The sequence below is a fragment of the Hippoglossus stenolepis genome, chromosome 3 (genome assembly GCF_022539355.2).
Source record: "Hippoglossus stenolepis isolate QCI-W04-F060 chromosome 3, HSTE1.2, whole genome shotgun sequence".
Lineage (NCBI taxonomy): Eukaryota > Metazoa > Chordata > Actinopteri > Pleuronectiformes > Pleuronectidae > Hippoglossus > Hippoglossus stenolepis.
The window spans coordinates 20,515,400-20,530,809 of NC_061485.1; the positions used below are offsets into that span (position 1 = coordinate 20,515,400).

At 42.0% G+C, this 15,410-nt stretch overlaps 2 protein-coding genes across 4 annotated transcripts in view; both read left to right on the top strand.

The window, feature by feature from the left end:
- The window catches only part of tacc1 (transforming, acidic coiled-coil containing protein 1), a 30,216-nt gene extending 20,871 nt beyond the window's left edge, over positions 1-9,345 (top strand). For all 3 annotated transcript variants that reach the window (XM_035152629.2, XM_035152628.2, XM_035152627.2), the window contains exons 3-13: positions 240-2,346; positions 3,222-3,285; positions 3,823-3,988; positions 4,702-4,766; positions 5,371-5,502; positions 5,597-5,673; positions 5,795-5,838; positions 6,218-6,381; positions 6,472-6,578; positions 6,683-6,803; positions 7,759-9,345. In XM_035152629.2, coding sequence (XP_035008520.2) covers positions 311-2,346; positions 3,222-3,285; positions 3,823-3,988; positions 4,702-4,766; positions 5,371-5,502; positions 5,597-5,673; positions 5,795-5,838; positions 6,218-6,381; positions 6,472-6,578; positions 6,683-6,803; positions 7,759-7,824 — 3,042 coding nt within the window. In that variant the 5' untranslated portion in view covers positions 240-310 and the 3' untranslated portion in view covers positions 7,825-9,345. The remainder of the gene's footprint in view (positions 1-239; positions 2,347-3,221; positions 3,286-3,822; positions 3,989-4,701; positions 4,767-5,370; positions 5,503-5,596; positions 5,674-5,794; positions 5,839-6,217; positions 6,382-6,471; positions 6,579-6,682; positions 6,804-7,758) is intronic.
- A 2,296-nt stretch (positions 9,346-11,641) lies between these two features.
- loxl2a (lysyl oxidase-like 2a) overlaps positions 11,642-15,410 on the top strand; it is a 30,527-nt gene continuing 26,758 nt past the window's right edge. Inside the window, exons 1-2 of the mRNA XM_035152636.2 lie at positions 11,642-11,792; positions 13,649-13,942. Of these exons, the coding sequence (XP_035008527.1) occupies positions 13,672-13,942 (271 nt within the window). The 5' untranslated portion in view covers positions 11,642-11,792; positions 13,649-13,671. The remainder of the gene's footprint in view (positions 11,793-13,648; positions 13,943-15,410) is intronic.

Here is a 15,410-nt window from a genome sequence, read left to right on the forward strand (position 1 = left end):
GTATTTTCCAATGTTCTTCTTGGTATGTGACGGCCTTCATAGTAAGACGTCGCCATGGCAACAGCAGCTAGTGGAACAGTTGGCTGGCTAGTAACCTGCTTTCAGAGAGCCAATCCGATATCACTTTCATCAGAGTTTATGTTCTGATTGGAGAGGTTGCTGTTTGAAGCTGAAGTGTTTTAATGTTTTTATTTTCAGGGTTAATTCTGGTGTTTTTCTTTCTCTCATTTCTTCTTCAGACTTGGATCAGGACGAGCACCTGATAGTGACAGCTCCTGTCGACGATCACAACAGTTTTCTTAGACACAACATGGGTCAGGATGAGCCTGTGGTCCCCATGGGGGACCCACTGGAAATAAACATGCAGACACTAGAAGCAGAAAAAACAGATGCTCTGGGCTCCATGCTTGTTCCTGATTCCTCCTCAGTGAAGGAAACTCCTCAGCAGGCCGAATGCACAGTGCCTACCTCTGAGGCATCCCGGGACACAGAACCCATCCTACATGCAGACCCTGTCCTTGATCTGGCTCCAGCTCAAACTCCTGCCCTAATCACAGCCCCAGCTCCTGCCCCAATCTCAGACCCAGCCCTAATCTCAGCCCCAGCCCTAATCTCAGCCCCAGCCCCAGCGCCTGCCCCAATCTCAGCCCCAATCTCAGCCCCTGCCCTGATCTCAGCCCCTGCCCTGATCTCAGCCACTGCCCCGATCTCAGCCCCAGCCCCAATCTCAGCCACAGCCCCAATCTCAGTCCCAGCCCTAATCTCAGTCCCAGCCCCAATCTCAGCACCAGGCCCAGCTCCTGCCCCAATCTCAGCCACAGCCCCAATCTCAGCCCCAGCCCTAATCTCAGTCCCAGCCCCAATCTCAGCCCCAGGCCCAGCCCCAGCCCCAATCTCAGCCACAGCCCTAATCTCAGTCCCAGCCCCAATCTCAGCCTCAGCTCCAGCTCCTGCCCCAATCTCAGCCACTGCCCCGATCTCAGCCACTGCCCCGATCTCAGCCCCAGCCCCAATCTCAGCCACAGCCCCAATCTCAGTCCCAGCCCTAATCTCAGTCCCAGCCCCAATCTCAGCCCTAATCTCAGATCCAGCTCCAGCCCCAATCGTAGCCCCAGCTCCTGCCCCAATCACAGCCCCAATCACAGCCCCAGCTCCTGCCCCAATCTCAGCCCCAGCCCCAGCTCCTGCCCTAATCTCAGCCCAAGCCACAGCTCCTGCCCCAATCTCAGCCCAAGCCACAGCTCCTGCCCCAATTTTAGCCCCAGCACCTGCCCCAATCTCAGCCCCAGCTCGAGTCCTTGCTTTTGCCCCAGCACCAGACCCAGACTCAGTGCAGAGCAGTGAACCTGCACCCAGCCAAACTCTGAAGCCCCCTGAGGAAAAACCTTTTACTGTTTCAGAACCAGAGTGCAATGGCCTCCCCAAACAGACGGAGCCCATTCGAAAGACTAAAACCAGCAAATCTAAGCCTCCGGCTCTGAAAATGACGGCTTCGCTGGACGAGCTTGGACAATCAAATGAGGAACTAGAACTTCCTGGTCCCAATGCCACATACAACTTTGACCCTGACCAGCTGGATGTGAGCTTTAACCCCTTTACCAGCGGTGGACCAAAAATCCAAAACTCTCCTCCCCCATGCAGTTCAGACTCTCTACCGAGACTTGAGCCACCTGGTAGCTCATTTCCTGTTTGCGAGGCCAGCTCAGCAGCAGAAGCACAGACGATGGAGCCCTCATCTGAGACAAAACCTGTGATTCTGGAGTTCGGTCTGGATGAGGGGCCAGTCAGTAAACCACCTCCGAGGAAATTAGGTGGAAAAAAGACAATCAGTAAACTCACAGCTAAGAAGCAGAGGCCAAAAAGACAAGAGGCTTCCAGCAAACCTGCACCAGAACCCATAGAGTCAGAACCAGTCCCTCAACCAGAACCAGAACTAGAACCAATTTCCCAGGCAATATCAGAACCAGTTTCAGATCCTTTCCCAGAAACTTCTTTGCCAGTTTCAGACTCCTCCGCTCCATTGAACCTTGACGACGTTCCTATTCCTAAAACAGGAACATATAACTTTGATCCCAACCAGTGGGATGACCCGAACTTCAATCCGTTTGGCACTAACAGCAACACGAGCAGTTCTCCTGTGCTCCCTAAGGGGTCTTACAGCTTCGACCCAGACACATTTGATGACTCTGTGGACCCTTTTAATTCCTCCAAAAGCCTGAGCACAGAGGAATCGTCCAGTAGCACCGCTCAGCCCGAGAAGAAAGTGAAAGACGAAGTAAAACAGAAAGCTGGGCCCTTGCCTGGTGAGAAGAAAGTGAGGCAGATTCCCAAGAAAAGCAAAGAGAGGTTAGTCTACAGAGATATGCGATTGAATTTCCATCCATATGCTTGCATTCCTTCTTTCTTGCCCCAGAAGATAAAAGATATATATCACATATTATTATCTATATTTAGTCAGTGAGGGTGTCTGGATGCATACCAAACAATGCTTTGAACACATGACAAACACTTAACACTGCATACTGACCATTGATGCAATTCCCAGTTGATGCAGTTATAAATAGACTGTTGAAAGTGCGCATGCACTGTTCAAACTAGCTTTTCCAGGTTTGTCGGCATCTTGTGTTTCTGCTCAAACCTTAAACTATCTGCTGAGTATCTAACATGTTGAGCTGAACACGTTTGTTTCTTCCCCCTGTTCTTTGTTCCCTTATGAAAACCCTCCCCATCCCTCGCTCTATCCCCCTTCATCCTTCATCCTTCCTCCTCTTGTCTGTTGCGCAACCCCCTCAACCTCTGCTTTCGCCCACCTCTCTCGGCCTCAGGAAATCTGAACAAGTCAAGTTTCTCTGTTTTCTGTTGTAAGTACTCTCACTATCGACGCTGCCTCTCACGCATGCCCCTTCCCATTTTACTCCCATCGTGACATGTGTCGTGTCAGAACTGAGCTTTGAGGGAGCACGTGTCTCCCTCAGTGTCCCCCCCCAACTTGTGAGGCCAATCACTCACTATTTAATTTGTCCTGTCTCGTGATCCCTTTTGGAAGCTGGGCAGCACCTGTGTGGTTATAAATGTATGCTGCTCACCTCACATGATATAGGGCCATGCAACAAGGCTCAGAGGTGTTAGCAGCTTTATGGTTATAGAAACATTGAATTTAATGCTTTTTAGTTATATTTAGATATTAACTGTTGTGTTGGTTCCATGTGCTTGTTTTGTAGGAATTCCTGTAAAGTACAGAAATATGATGAAAGCCAGTCCCTGGTGCTTGATGTGTGTAATCAGGTAATGTGTGTGTTTTGGCTTTATGTGTGTTCGTGTGTGTATATACGTGTCTGTGTGTGTGTGTGTGTGTGTGTGTGTGTGTGTGTGTGTGTGTGTGTGCGTGCATGTGTGTGTATACGTGTATGTGTGTATACGTGTCTGTGTGTGTGAATGTTGTGTTAGCTGAAATGTTTTGCTCTACTGCAGTGACACCGCAATGTCCATTATTCGGCAGCTGTCCAACCTCTCAACACACACAATTACACACACAAATAAACACACACACACACACACTCACCCACACACAGTCACGGTTGGTTATGATGAGTGTCTGAATTAATCTGCTCTACCCTCATTAGTTCATAAAATGTTAACATTTTATTTTTTAATGATTTTATTCAACTTGCAAACTATCTTGATTTCTGCCACCAGTTACTTTATACGTCATCTCCATGTTTTCTTTCACCCAGAATGTTGTGTATTCTCTTACAGGTGAGTATGTAAGTAGGCTAATGTGTGATATAAATCATATCATACTGTGGGTTCTCTTGTCTGCAGGGGGAAGACGAGGTGGTGGTTCAGACCCCAGAGATCACTCAGCGGGTTCATCATGCCACCGATGAGGAGAAGTTGGCCTCCACTGGCATCATGGGCCAGACAATGGAGAGCCAGGAGGAGAAGGGAGAACCTGAATTCAATAAAGCACCAGTTGATGTTATGGATGGTAGGATACAGATTCAGATTTTCTCTGTTGTGAAATATTCAAGAGCATTGTTTTAGGGGTCAGCTATAGCTTGGGCTAATGGAGCGCCCAGGCTAGAGATGACATTTATTAAAATTTTAAGCGAGCCTCAGTGGAACAGCTGTCAGACCAATGTGTTCACAAAGAAATGTATGTTTATGTTAAAATGACAGGTCTGGTCTCTGTTATTCCACCTGAACATATAAGTTCCCTTATGATGTGGTAATAGTGCCACTTTATATCAGAGTATTGATGATGGGAGAAGTAGGCATCCGCAGAAAGGTGTCAGTTGAACCAAAAAACACCAAGAAGGAGAGTGAGGGTGAATTTAGAGACTGCAATGCTACAAAAATGTGTCAAATTATGATGAAGAAAAACGGAGCCTGCAAACGCAGCAAAAAACCCCTCTCCTGGATATGAGGAAGTTATAAATGTAACACCGGGGAACCACTGCTTCCCACAGTTGTGCATTAAAACTGTGTCTGTGTCAGTGGTGCAAATATTACACTTTTCAAAATCTTTTTATCACAAAATCAAGACGATGTAATAAAATATCCTAATGCTGAAGATACTTTCTTCACATAGACTACAGATGAGCCACTGTATGGATTTGCTTCTTTCTTTTTGTAATTTGGACATGAGTAGCTAGTACAATTAACACATGTCCCTGAATTATGTGTTTTTTCTCCTCAAAGGCCCTGAGACAACGATTTCAGATCAGCAGGAGGAGAAGGACCCCTGCAGCCTGAAGGAAGATATAGTAAGTACTGTAGGAACCACAGGCAGGTGTTAATATTAATAATTCAACACAAACAGCTTGTTTAGCACCTAATAGTAGTAAATAATACGATTGTTTAGTTATAATTGGAGTCTTAGTTTTTATTTTGATACTGAATCAACAGTTGACTTGTGCTGCAGTCACAAGGTAATTTAGCTACAAGAACCAAATGGTTTTTACTAACACAATATTTATCCAAGATAACCTCTTGCAATGGTGAGACAACACAGATGTTGATTTGTTAAGTCTACATGAATGCGAGCTGTTTTTTTAGGTGCTAAGGTCTGAAATTATTTATTTATTATTTATTAATAATTGATTAGAAAGAAGGCACAGGTTGTCTGTCTGCAAGCATTTTATACGATCAAGTTTTTATGTTATTAATCTACGTGTTTGTCTGTTAATTACCTTCACTGTTGAGACTGTGTTGCCAGATCGCCCTTGTAAAAGAGATTATTAACCATATTGGGAATAACCTGTTTAGATAAAGTCTGATAATGATAATAATAAAAACAAACATACATATAAAGATCGTGGGTCAGATCTCGTCAAACTGAGCACATTGTGTTTTCTGCCTGTTCTACAGAGTGAGATATGCATGAACCAAACTATAAAGATTAGCAGCAACGATGCCACAGGCCCAGGAGCCTTGAGCCAGGACAACTTACCACTGAGTGAGATGGACAAGGCTGCAGTTCTCACCCTGATCAGAGAAGAGGTACTGACCCGAAGTAAATCTGATGATGATCACTAATACACATCTAAACGTATCTATTCAGTTTATTTCTTTTTTCTCTTTGTCCTCTAACCAGATCATCACTAAAGAGATTGAGGTGAACGAGTGGAAGAGAAAGTGCGAGGAGAGCAGGGCTGAGGTTTTTGAGATGAGGTACGAAGTTTCACTGGTAGCTACTCTGGCACCTCAATTCCTGTTTACAAAACATTACAGCACAAATGTGAAAATGGTCCTGGTCAGCAAAGCTGACAGAGGACTGCTCTCTTCTTGACAGGAAAATAGTTGCAGAATATGAGAAGACAGTTGCACAGATGATTGGTAAGTTCCTGCCCCCTGGTGGTGATACTTTTCTATATGTTTTTCCCATACTCACAATACAACCAAATACTGACAACACAACCAAATACTCATAATACAACCAAATACGCACAACACAACCAAATACTGACAACACAACCAAATACTCACAACACAACCAAATACTGACAACACAACCAAATACTCACAACACAATCATATACTCATAATACAACCAAATACTCATAATACAACCAAATACTCGCAACACAACCGAATACTCACAATACAACCATTTGATGTGCCCACACATTTTTGGGCTGCATTCAACAGCACTGTTTCAGTTCAGTCTTGAAGTTGTTTGCATAAAACCTTTCCTCTGACACGTCTGTGTCTGTAGAGGACGAGCAGCAGCAGAAGACGCTGTCCTGCAGTAAGTCAGTGAGGCAGCTGACCTTAGAGAGAGATCAGGCTCTTGCTGACCTCAACTCAGTGGAGCGCTCCTTCGCTGACCTCTTCAGGAGGTATGAGTCCTTGAAGGGAGTCCTGGAGGGCTTCAAGAAGGTCAGTACAGCTTTATATTTCATTAAGCAGTTCATTCCACCTTCATGTAATAATCAGCTCACTATATACTCTCTACATGCATCTCTACAGAATGAGGAGGTGCTGAAGAAGTGTGCACAGGACTACCTGATGAGGATCAAGCAGGAGGAGCAACGATACCAAACCCTCAAGGTTCATGCTGAGGAGAAACTGGACAAGTAAGTGTCATAAGACGGGTTTGAATAAATCCACTAGGGTTCAAGGCTGATTCTGACAATCATCTCCTCCTTCTCCCCTCTCCTCCGCTCCCCCACTTTCGCAGGGCGAATGAAGAGATAGCCCAGGTGCGAGGCAAGGCCAGCTCTGAGGGCGTGGCTCTGAACGCCAGCCTGAGGATGGAGCAGATGAAGGTGGATTCACTTGAAAGAGCTGTGCTTCAAAAGGTAGCTTGACTGAAAACATGGTTAAAAAGGGATGAACAGTGTTGAAGAATTTATGGAATTTTATCGACAGCATTTTATGTCTGTCATATTCTTGCATCATCCGTCAATTGTGAAGCACTCTGAACTTCACAAACTTGCGTGATAGGTGCTATAAGAATAGAGATTGATTGATTGATTGATTGATTGATAAAATGTTGTGTGTTGGCTGATGCTTATGTTTTCGAATGTTAAGTTTGGTAAAATGTGTCAAGTACAGCTGCATGTAATAGAATCGACCACAACTCCCACAGAACCAGTTGTTTCCTGTCTGTTTGTTAAATTTGATATTGTCTTTAAGTCTGCTTACAGATAAATATGTGCTCCCATCAGCTTTTTACCTTTTGCATCATGGGGAACTACACATATTTTTCTTCCTCTTTCAATGTAAACAAACATTTTCCTGTTTTTTATAACTGGATATTATTTAACATTTTCAATCAAAAGGTTTTTTACTCACAATGTAAAAACATAGGTTAATTGTGCTGCTTCATTATAGTCATATAGTCATGTTTTTTATTGTCTTTATACATGTGCAGGCAATGAGCACCGCTCGTAAAAATGTGCCAACATGGAATTGGACACTAGAGTGCAGTGTTTCATTTACTAAAACCACAATGCATTGGAAGTTAGATGGGGAGAAAAGCTTGTTGTTGGATGTTTTATACTTTGTTGATGGATGTCAGCCAAACAACTGTGTTACCAAATACCACTGTGTATGCTCAGTTAATTAGTGTTTGAAATGAAGCACACTGGATAAAGTCTGTTTATTTATTGGCTGCTCTGCAAGGTACATGGAAACCATTTCTCTGCCAACAGACTCAGAGACTTTCATTGTACCTTTACAGGGACGTGTCCTTGGTTCTGTCCTGGAAGATCTGTCAGATCATTTTCTAAAACTTATGTCTGTCTCTCACAGAATCAAGAGATCGAGGAGCTCACCAAGATCTGCGATGAACTGATCGCCAAAATGGGAACAGACTGATCGGCCTACGAGTGATGTAAATTCTGTACAGGACATCGCAGCGTTCTCTTTGTCAGCTCATATGTTTAAATAATTGGTGATTATTGAAATACAGGTTGAGATATGGTTGCACTTTCTCGTAATATTTTCAGAATGAAATATAAAAGCAGATATATGTTACTGTGTAATTTAAGAAGCACAAGGTTATCATGAGGGGTATTTTAATAATATTGAAGGAGAAGTAAAGTGATTATATTTCTGCTATGATTTGTTGATCTTTTATTTAGGATTTAATTAATTATTTTGAGGTTAAATGATTAGTCGTGATGATTTTCATCTTCTCCTTTATTTTCCAACATCATTTTATCAAACTTCTCTCACACAAAGCTGTAGAAAATAATGTGGAACTAAGAGAAAGAAAATGTGCACAGACACTTTTGACCACAGAAGGTCTACAGTGTTAAATCTGATACAGGAAGAAAAAAATGAGTGTATTAAGTTTAAAATTTGATGGTATTTCATTTGTGATACAGATAGTTTTGCTCTGCTGTTTATTTTCTATCATCAGTAAATGAGCTGGAAGTAATATGACAGATATTTTTATAAATTGCCTTTTACATTTTATCATTATTGTTTCACAGATTTTGAAGTGAAACCACAATGATTTCACATCTTATACATTTGACCCCTTTACATCTCGGGGATTGGGATCGGGAAATTTCAGGAGCACTTATGAAGCTCAAACCTTTCACTCAGCTATATAATATCTTCATTTGATGGGAGTTTGATGATGGGTGAAGATGAAAGTTTCAAGTAGTAAAACTTTGCTTATTATTCTTAATAATGAACCATGTGCCAAGATTAATTTTCTCTCGCTCTGCATTCGAGTGTGGAAAAGCACAGTCTGACGCTGCCATGTAGATATATTTGGATCGTATTGATATTTTATGTGTGAGCTCACATGTTGCTAGTGTGCCTTTATTTTGTTTATTATGTAAAAGAAAGTTTGTCCCACCTCATTGTTTCCAAAGTCTGTTGCCAAAATGTATATTTCTAGGACTAAAGTACAACAGTGAGTCAGCATGGGTTTACAGTTATAATGTTTTACCTGCAGTTAAAAAACAATGATTCATGTGTGCACAAGATGGACGACATTACTTTTATGGTAAAGGTCTGTGATTTGGGGGCAGTTTATGATCATATCTCCACTGAACATCCTCTGGTCAGATATCACTCAGACATGTATCATATATAAAAGACAGGTTTTTGTATAGAAACCTTATTTCATGTGAGCACAATCAGTTGTAAAATGTCTGTGTAAACCGAGTTGGGTTTCAGTGTGACCTTGTCCAGTTGTGTTGGTGTTACAGTGAAGGTGGTTTTCAATGCAAACCCATTGTTACATTATAATATGCGTGAATTTTATACTTTATGAAAAGAATATTCTGAATTCCATTGCTAATATTTGTAAACTTGAAGAATTAATAAGAATATACTCAGATTATTTTGTGCATTCCTGAATAAATGGTTTAAAAGATTTAATATGATGCCACTGTCCTCCTCTGCCTGAATCATTTCAGCTGTGCACGACAAACCAGAGATGAACATAAACAGAAGTAAATCCAGACAGATGTTGCTCAGTCCTATACAGAGGAGCCAGTTTTCATGCTCTTCCCACTGTTACTTTTTACAGACATGTCATTTGTGGTGTTTGGTTTGTCAGGAGCCGGCAGTTTCATCCAGCAGTCAAATTTAACAGTCATAACAATGTGTCCATAAATACATCAACAAAACAGTCTATCTTCGCCCATGTGGCATGGTCTATTCATTTGTAAGGAACCATTATAGTATTTATTTAGGATGTGATGACATTGTTATACTGTAGATTGTGAAATGGCACTAAGGAAGTTGAGTTACTAACTGTGGCCAGCACTGCAGTATGTTTGAACACTCCCCTGTTCTGTTTCAATCTGACCATGAAGACCACCTGCTTCCTGCTCCCCTGGGCCAGAGAAGGACTATTTAAGTAGTATATAAGTAACTCTTTGTTTAATATATTTTTAGCTGTTTATGCATAGAGTAGACTGCCCACTGATATTACTTTCTGATGTAACTTAGTGATGTTCACTCAGACCAAATGTGGTAACTAGCCATAATAAGATACTTCTTAGAGTACAATGTTTAAGTGATTTATTGTTTGAGAATAATGAAGGATTAACTCACACTGTCTTAAATGTGGGATTAAAGGTTATTGTATGAAAAAGCAATGAAAAAGAACAGATGAAAAAGAGCAAAGATGGTTAATGTGCTCATCAACGTGTGTCCTGCTTTACAACATCTGCAAAATGATAATAATAAAAACCTCAAATGTAATAATGTTACACAATCTGAAGAAGATTTAATGTTTGGCTCCGAAAAACCATAACAACTTGGATATATGCTGAAATGTAAGTTATTAGGGCATAAACATCAAGAAGCGAATAAAGATTCATGTGCAATTATATGATAGTTGGAAAGACAGAAGTGCAAAGTTTGGGCTTAGATTTTACTTCACCTATAGCTGTAAATTCAAGACATGTATGTTTGTGAATATGTTTTAAATTGTACACAATATGGAAGTATTTTTCTGAAGCCGTGTCTATTTAATTATTCAGTCTGCAACATCCCTGGATCAGCACCTTCTCACCACATGGTGGAGTCCTCAGAAACCACAGGAAAATAGCACAGCTCTGGTCTTGATGGGATCTTATCCTAACAGATCAGCTTCAGTTTATTCTGACAGATCAGTTACTCAACATCATTGTCAATGAGGAGGCTTAGACATGTAGGGTTTACTGAAGGGTGAGAGGGATCACTCATAGATATAATCTGGATAGTTTCTTTTCTTACATTTAACTAATATTTCCTGCTTGTTGTGCTTTGGATTTGAATGAAGACCTGGTTATTCTAAATGTTTTCTTTTTATTTATTTATTTTTATCACTTATTACTTGGTCTGTCATTCATTTTATGATGGAAAGAAAGGGAGTGGACTTGACTTTGGTGTTGTTTGATGGAAATGGTCGTCCTTACTTTGCCAAGAGAGAAATTCACCTTAACTAGCCTTCACTAACATTTAAGTCCTGTATACTGTAAATGACACTCGTCATTTTAACAACTATCAAAACATAGCTTGACCAAACTTTACAGATACACTCCTGGAGCCCAAGTATCGCCAAATTTCTCTTCTGCTGCTTTAGGCAAAGACAGGCGACGACTCAGAGGACTGCTCTCCACTAATGGCCCCGGCAGAGGACAATATAAATCCCGGTATTTGCCTTCTGGTGTTTCTTTGCACCTGCAAAACAAAACTGTGTGTTCAAAAATGATAAATTCAACTAAAACTGTCCAGTTTCCAGACAGTCACTGAATAACACAGCAATGAAAAACAGCACAGTGATAAAATTCACAAAATCATTTCATTATAAATACATTTTAAAAATACAAATTAAAAACATTTAAGTGCATTTTGTCTCTGTTACACCGAGAAGACATTTTGAGAAGTTGGGTCTGTGTTGGATGGTATAATAAAAAAAATGCATCTTCAGTTTGGCCAAGTGAACAGTTAATAAATCAAATATGATTTAATGATATGCCTATAATCAGTGACAATAAGTTATTGACCTCTCTGGAGTTATGAGGGGGGGGGGTTCCCACAATCCACAGATCCGGGTCCAGGGTCTTTCCAGCTCGAGCAGTGTTTTTGTAACCCATGGTGACCGGGACGGAGGGGGCGGGTCCAGGATGCTGAGGCTGCCGCTGATTGGCTGCTGGCCGCGGTGATGAGTGGGACGGGAGCGCGCTGGCAGCAGCGAGAGGAGAAAAAGAGAAGAGCCAGAGGAGGAGAAGAGAAGAAGAAGTTCTGCTGCATAACTCATCCTCTGCTGCAGCTCCGAAAACTGAAGGTGTGTGTGTGTGGAGGACCGAGCCGCCTGTTCTCCGTCTGTAAAGGTAAGTGTTCCTCTTCGTGTCAGGATAGACCACTTCTCATTGGATGATCTGATCCGCACGTGCAGGAATCTTTGAAACTTTTTCTTGAAACATGAGACTCTCTGTAAACTGCATAGTTCTCTTTCTTTGTCCCCTCTGCATGACTTGGAACTTAAACAGGAGGAATATTTATATCATTTACCACTGTAAAAAGTAGTTTGCTGTCACTTTATCTCCTGTAGTTGTTTAACAAACAAGAGTTACACCCATTTAAAGTGAGCCTGATCTAAACAGGAGCTACTAATGTTTTGTATTGTTGCAATGCATTATTTACCCAAATGCAGAAGAGAGGGACAGTATTCTTATTTTATATGTGTCTGGATATCCAGAAGAAGGAGGACTCCTCTGAGCTCTGTCCTTTTCTCACTCACTGTGGATATTTGGAACTGGGCCATTCTGGTTTAACAGTAACTTGAAGACTGATTTGTAGTTTTCACTCATGAACAATAGGGAATACAAAAAGCTCTGGCTTTGACTGAGAAACCCATAAATTCATCATTTGGGGGTTTTGGATTATCGAGTTGACTGGACAGTCCTTGGCTGGATTTCACTGACTCTCCTCTAGTCTTATTGTTCTTGAATGTTTCTGTAGGAAGTGGGTGTATCTCCACTGGTTTTGTAAGAAGCATAGACCATACACAACGCATATTCAGGAGAAGTGTTAATTTCAATGGATGGGTTTGTTGAGGTGACACATGATGTTTGTTCAGTGTGTGTTCATAAGTGGACTCTGGAATAGTCAGTGAAATTCAAAAGGCCAAATCAAAGCAGCTCCTGCTGAACTTGTTCCTCTCATGGCGAAATAAACCAGATGTTTTTCACCGGAGGATCACAAGTGACGTCTAACGGTTTATTGAGTGTGTACACCAGGGGTGTTTTGTCAAGCCCCTGCGTTCTGCAGTTTGTTGGCTGTTACTATGACGTCAACTTGGAAAGCACCCCGTCCTCCCCCGTCCTCATCCTCCTTCTCCCTCCTCACACCACAGACCTGGAGGTCTCCTTACTTTCACTGTCGTCCTCCCCTCATTTAACTCCAGGAACATTCCTCCCCGAGGGCTTTTGGTCTGTCCGTTGACACTTTCATGGTCTGCCGTGAAATATCGATGTGGAGTTCACTTTCCTTCTCAGTTGTGCAGCCTTCGGGCAGAGATCAGTAGATAAGTGAGAGGGGCAGCACCCACCCAGTGGAGGCCCACATTTGCTCCTCATTAGGCTGTCAGAAAGACAGAGGCAGGAATCCTTGTCTCAGCAAACCAAATGTCCATTCTCACCCAAATCCCACTTCTTCTCTCCCTTATTGGCAGTCAAATGCAGTTTCATATTTTTTACTGATCCTCAAACTTATATATGTGGTGTATGGAGGCCAGTGAGGGTCTCTGGTAACCTTATGATAGCCAAACCAAACTGTAGCTGTGCAGGATTTTGTAATAAAAAGTCTTAGCTTATTGACGAAGCTCCATGCATGCCAGATCCATGAATTGTTCAGTGGGAAATCAATTGAAATGTCAAAAAAACAACTTATCTCACAGTGTTAAAGAAAGTAATAAAAGATCTCCTGGGTCCACCCCCAGATCCGGGTCTGCAGTAAAGATTTAATGGGTTCTACCCTGAAACCTATCAAATCTTTCCACAAGAACATTGATAATTATTCTTGTGGTTTTGCGTAATTTTGCTTATAGACAAACAAACGAACAAACAGAAAGGGGTGAAAACATATCCTCCTTGGTAGATGTATCATCAAGAGTAATGTTGAGTTCAGCATCACAGCTGCTTGAAACAGCCTCTGACAGTCATTTGTCTCATCATCTTCTTTTTAGATTCTCCTCCATCCTCCTGCATCATGCTGCACCCAGGTGCCTTGTTCTCTTTGCTGTACATGTGTGCGCTGTGCAATGCCCAGTCAGACTCTGGCACACCTGTGATCCAGCTCCGTCTCGCTGGGGAGAAGCGGAAACACTACGAGGGTCGGGTGGAGGTTTTCTACAATGGAGAGTGGGGGACAGTGTGCGATGACGACTTCTCCATCTACACTGCCCACGTGGTGTGCAGAGAGCTTGGCTTCATGGACGCAGCGTCCTGGTCGCCCTCGGCCAAGTTTGGAAGAGGAGAAGGTAAGAAAAAGTCGTATTATGTTGGTTTCCCAAAATTTGATGTAAAACCCATATGTTTTATCAAATCAAAAACCTTGAAATTTCATCTCAAACCCACGTTCTTCAGCTGTTTAAGACCTGATATGAGGGTTAATGGTTGGTTATCTCTGCAAACTGCCAATCAGCCAACCACACACATTCAAACGCAGTATGTCTCTTCATACTGTTTCATATGTTCCATGGAAAAAAACATCTTTGAATGAGATACACGTTTCCCCCTGTCTGACTGCTAATAACCTGAGGCACTGGTTTCCACATTAGAGGAGACGTGAGAGACGCCAATCAGTTCATGAAGTAGCATCAGGGTTGGGTCGGGGGTTAAGACTGGAAACACTGGGTGTGTAAGCCAGACACATACACACATAATCAAAAAACACACATGAGACATAATCTCATCTCCTTTTTCTTTATCTCATGTGAATTTCTCCGTCACTGTAAAAACAACAACCCTGATGAGATTTCCAACTGTGTCAAAGCTGTAGCTGCTGGTGGTGTACATGTATGAGTAAGTTGGTGTTAATTAAAACAGTGTCCCTTGTTAAAGGCACGTTTTACCACTGGGTCTCGGCCACATCCAGCCATCCACCTCAACAGTGAAGTAATTAACTTGGCTGTTTACTTCCCAAAGCACCAGAGTCATTATTCAAGAATTACGTTTATGACCTAATAGGCTCCATGCATGTAATGTTGCATGCAAATACCATTTTATGAGTAGCACCAAAACAGTTTGATGTATATGTATGGCCTGTCTGTGCAGAGAGGAAAATGTTTGCACTGAATGTGATGTAGGAATGTAGAGATGGAGGCTTTTGGGGATGTGGTCAGGGCGTGACCCTCCAGCGTTCCTAAAGATTAAAGTTGAATTTTCACCTAAAACGTTTGCAGAAAATTAGTGTGCCATTTTGAGGAGGGTTCCTCTTTATTCTGACAAATAGATTCAAATTAGTTTATAGGAGAATGGTTTAGAGAGGAGGGTTTGAGGCTGTGTGCATGTGTTTCCTTGTTGTTTGTAGAGACACATGGCTGTAAAAGGGATCAAGAGCTTTTTCCCATCATCATGGGGACTGTTGAAAGAGACCATCACATGTTTTCAATTGAAGACATAACTACAAAACAAGTACTAGGACATCTCCCTTTTGGATGCAGTGATTTTCCTGCCTGGTTGTTAATCCGATTCCCAGCAGCCTTTGCACAGCTGTACTTTGCCAACTCAGTTGATAACATCATAAATTCACATTTATTCAGATCCACTTAGGAAAACTGTGCTCTGTTCCAGTTTGCTATAATTTTGAGTATAGGTTTCGTGGTTGACTCAAAATGCCAATAAAAGCTCAATTTGAAAATAAATGGCACCCTGCAAGCTGTTCTCCCTGCACCTTTCACCAGCTTGCAAATGATGGTATTAACACAACAATCCCAAACAATTACA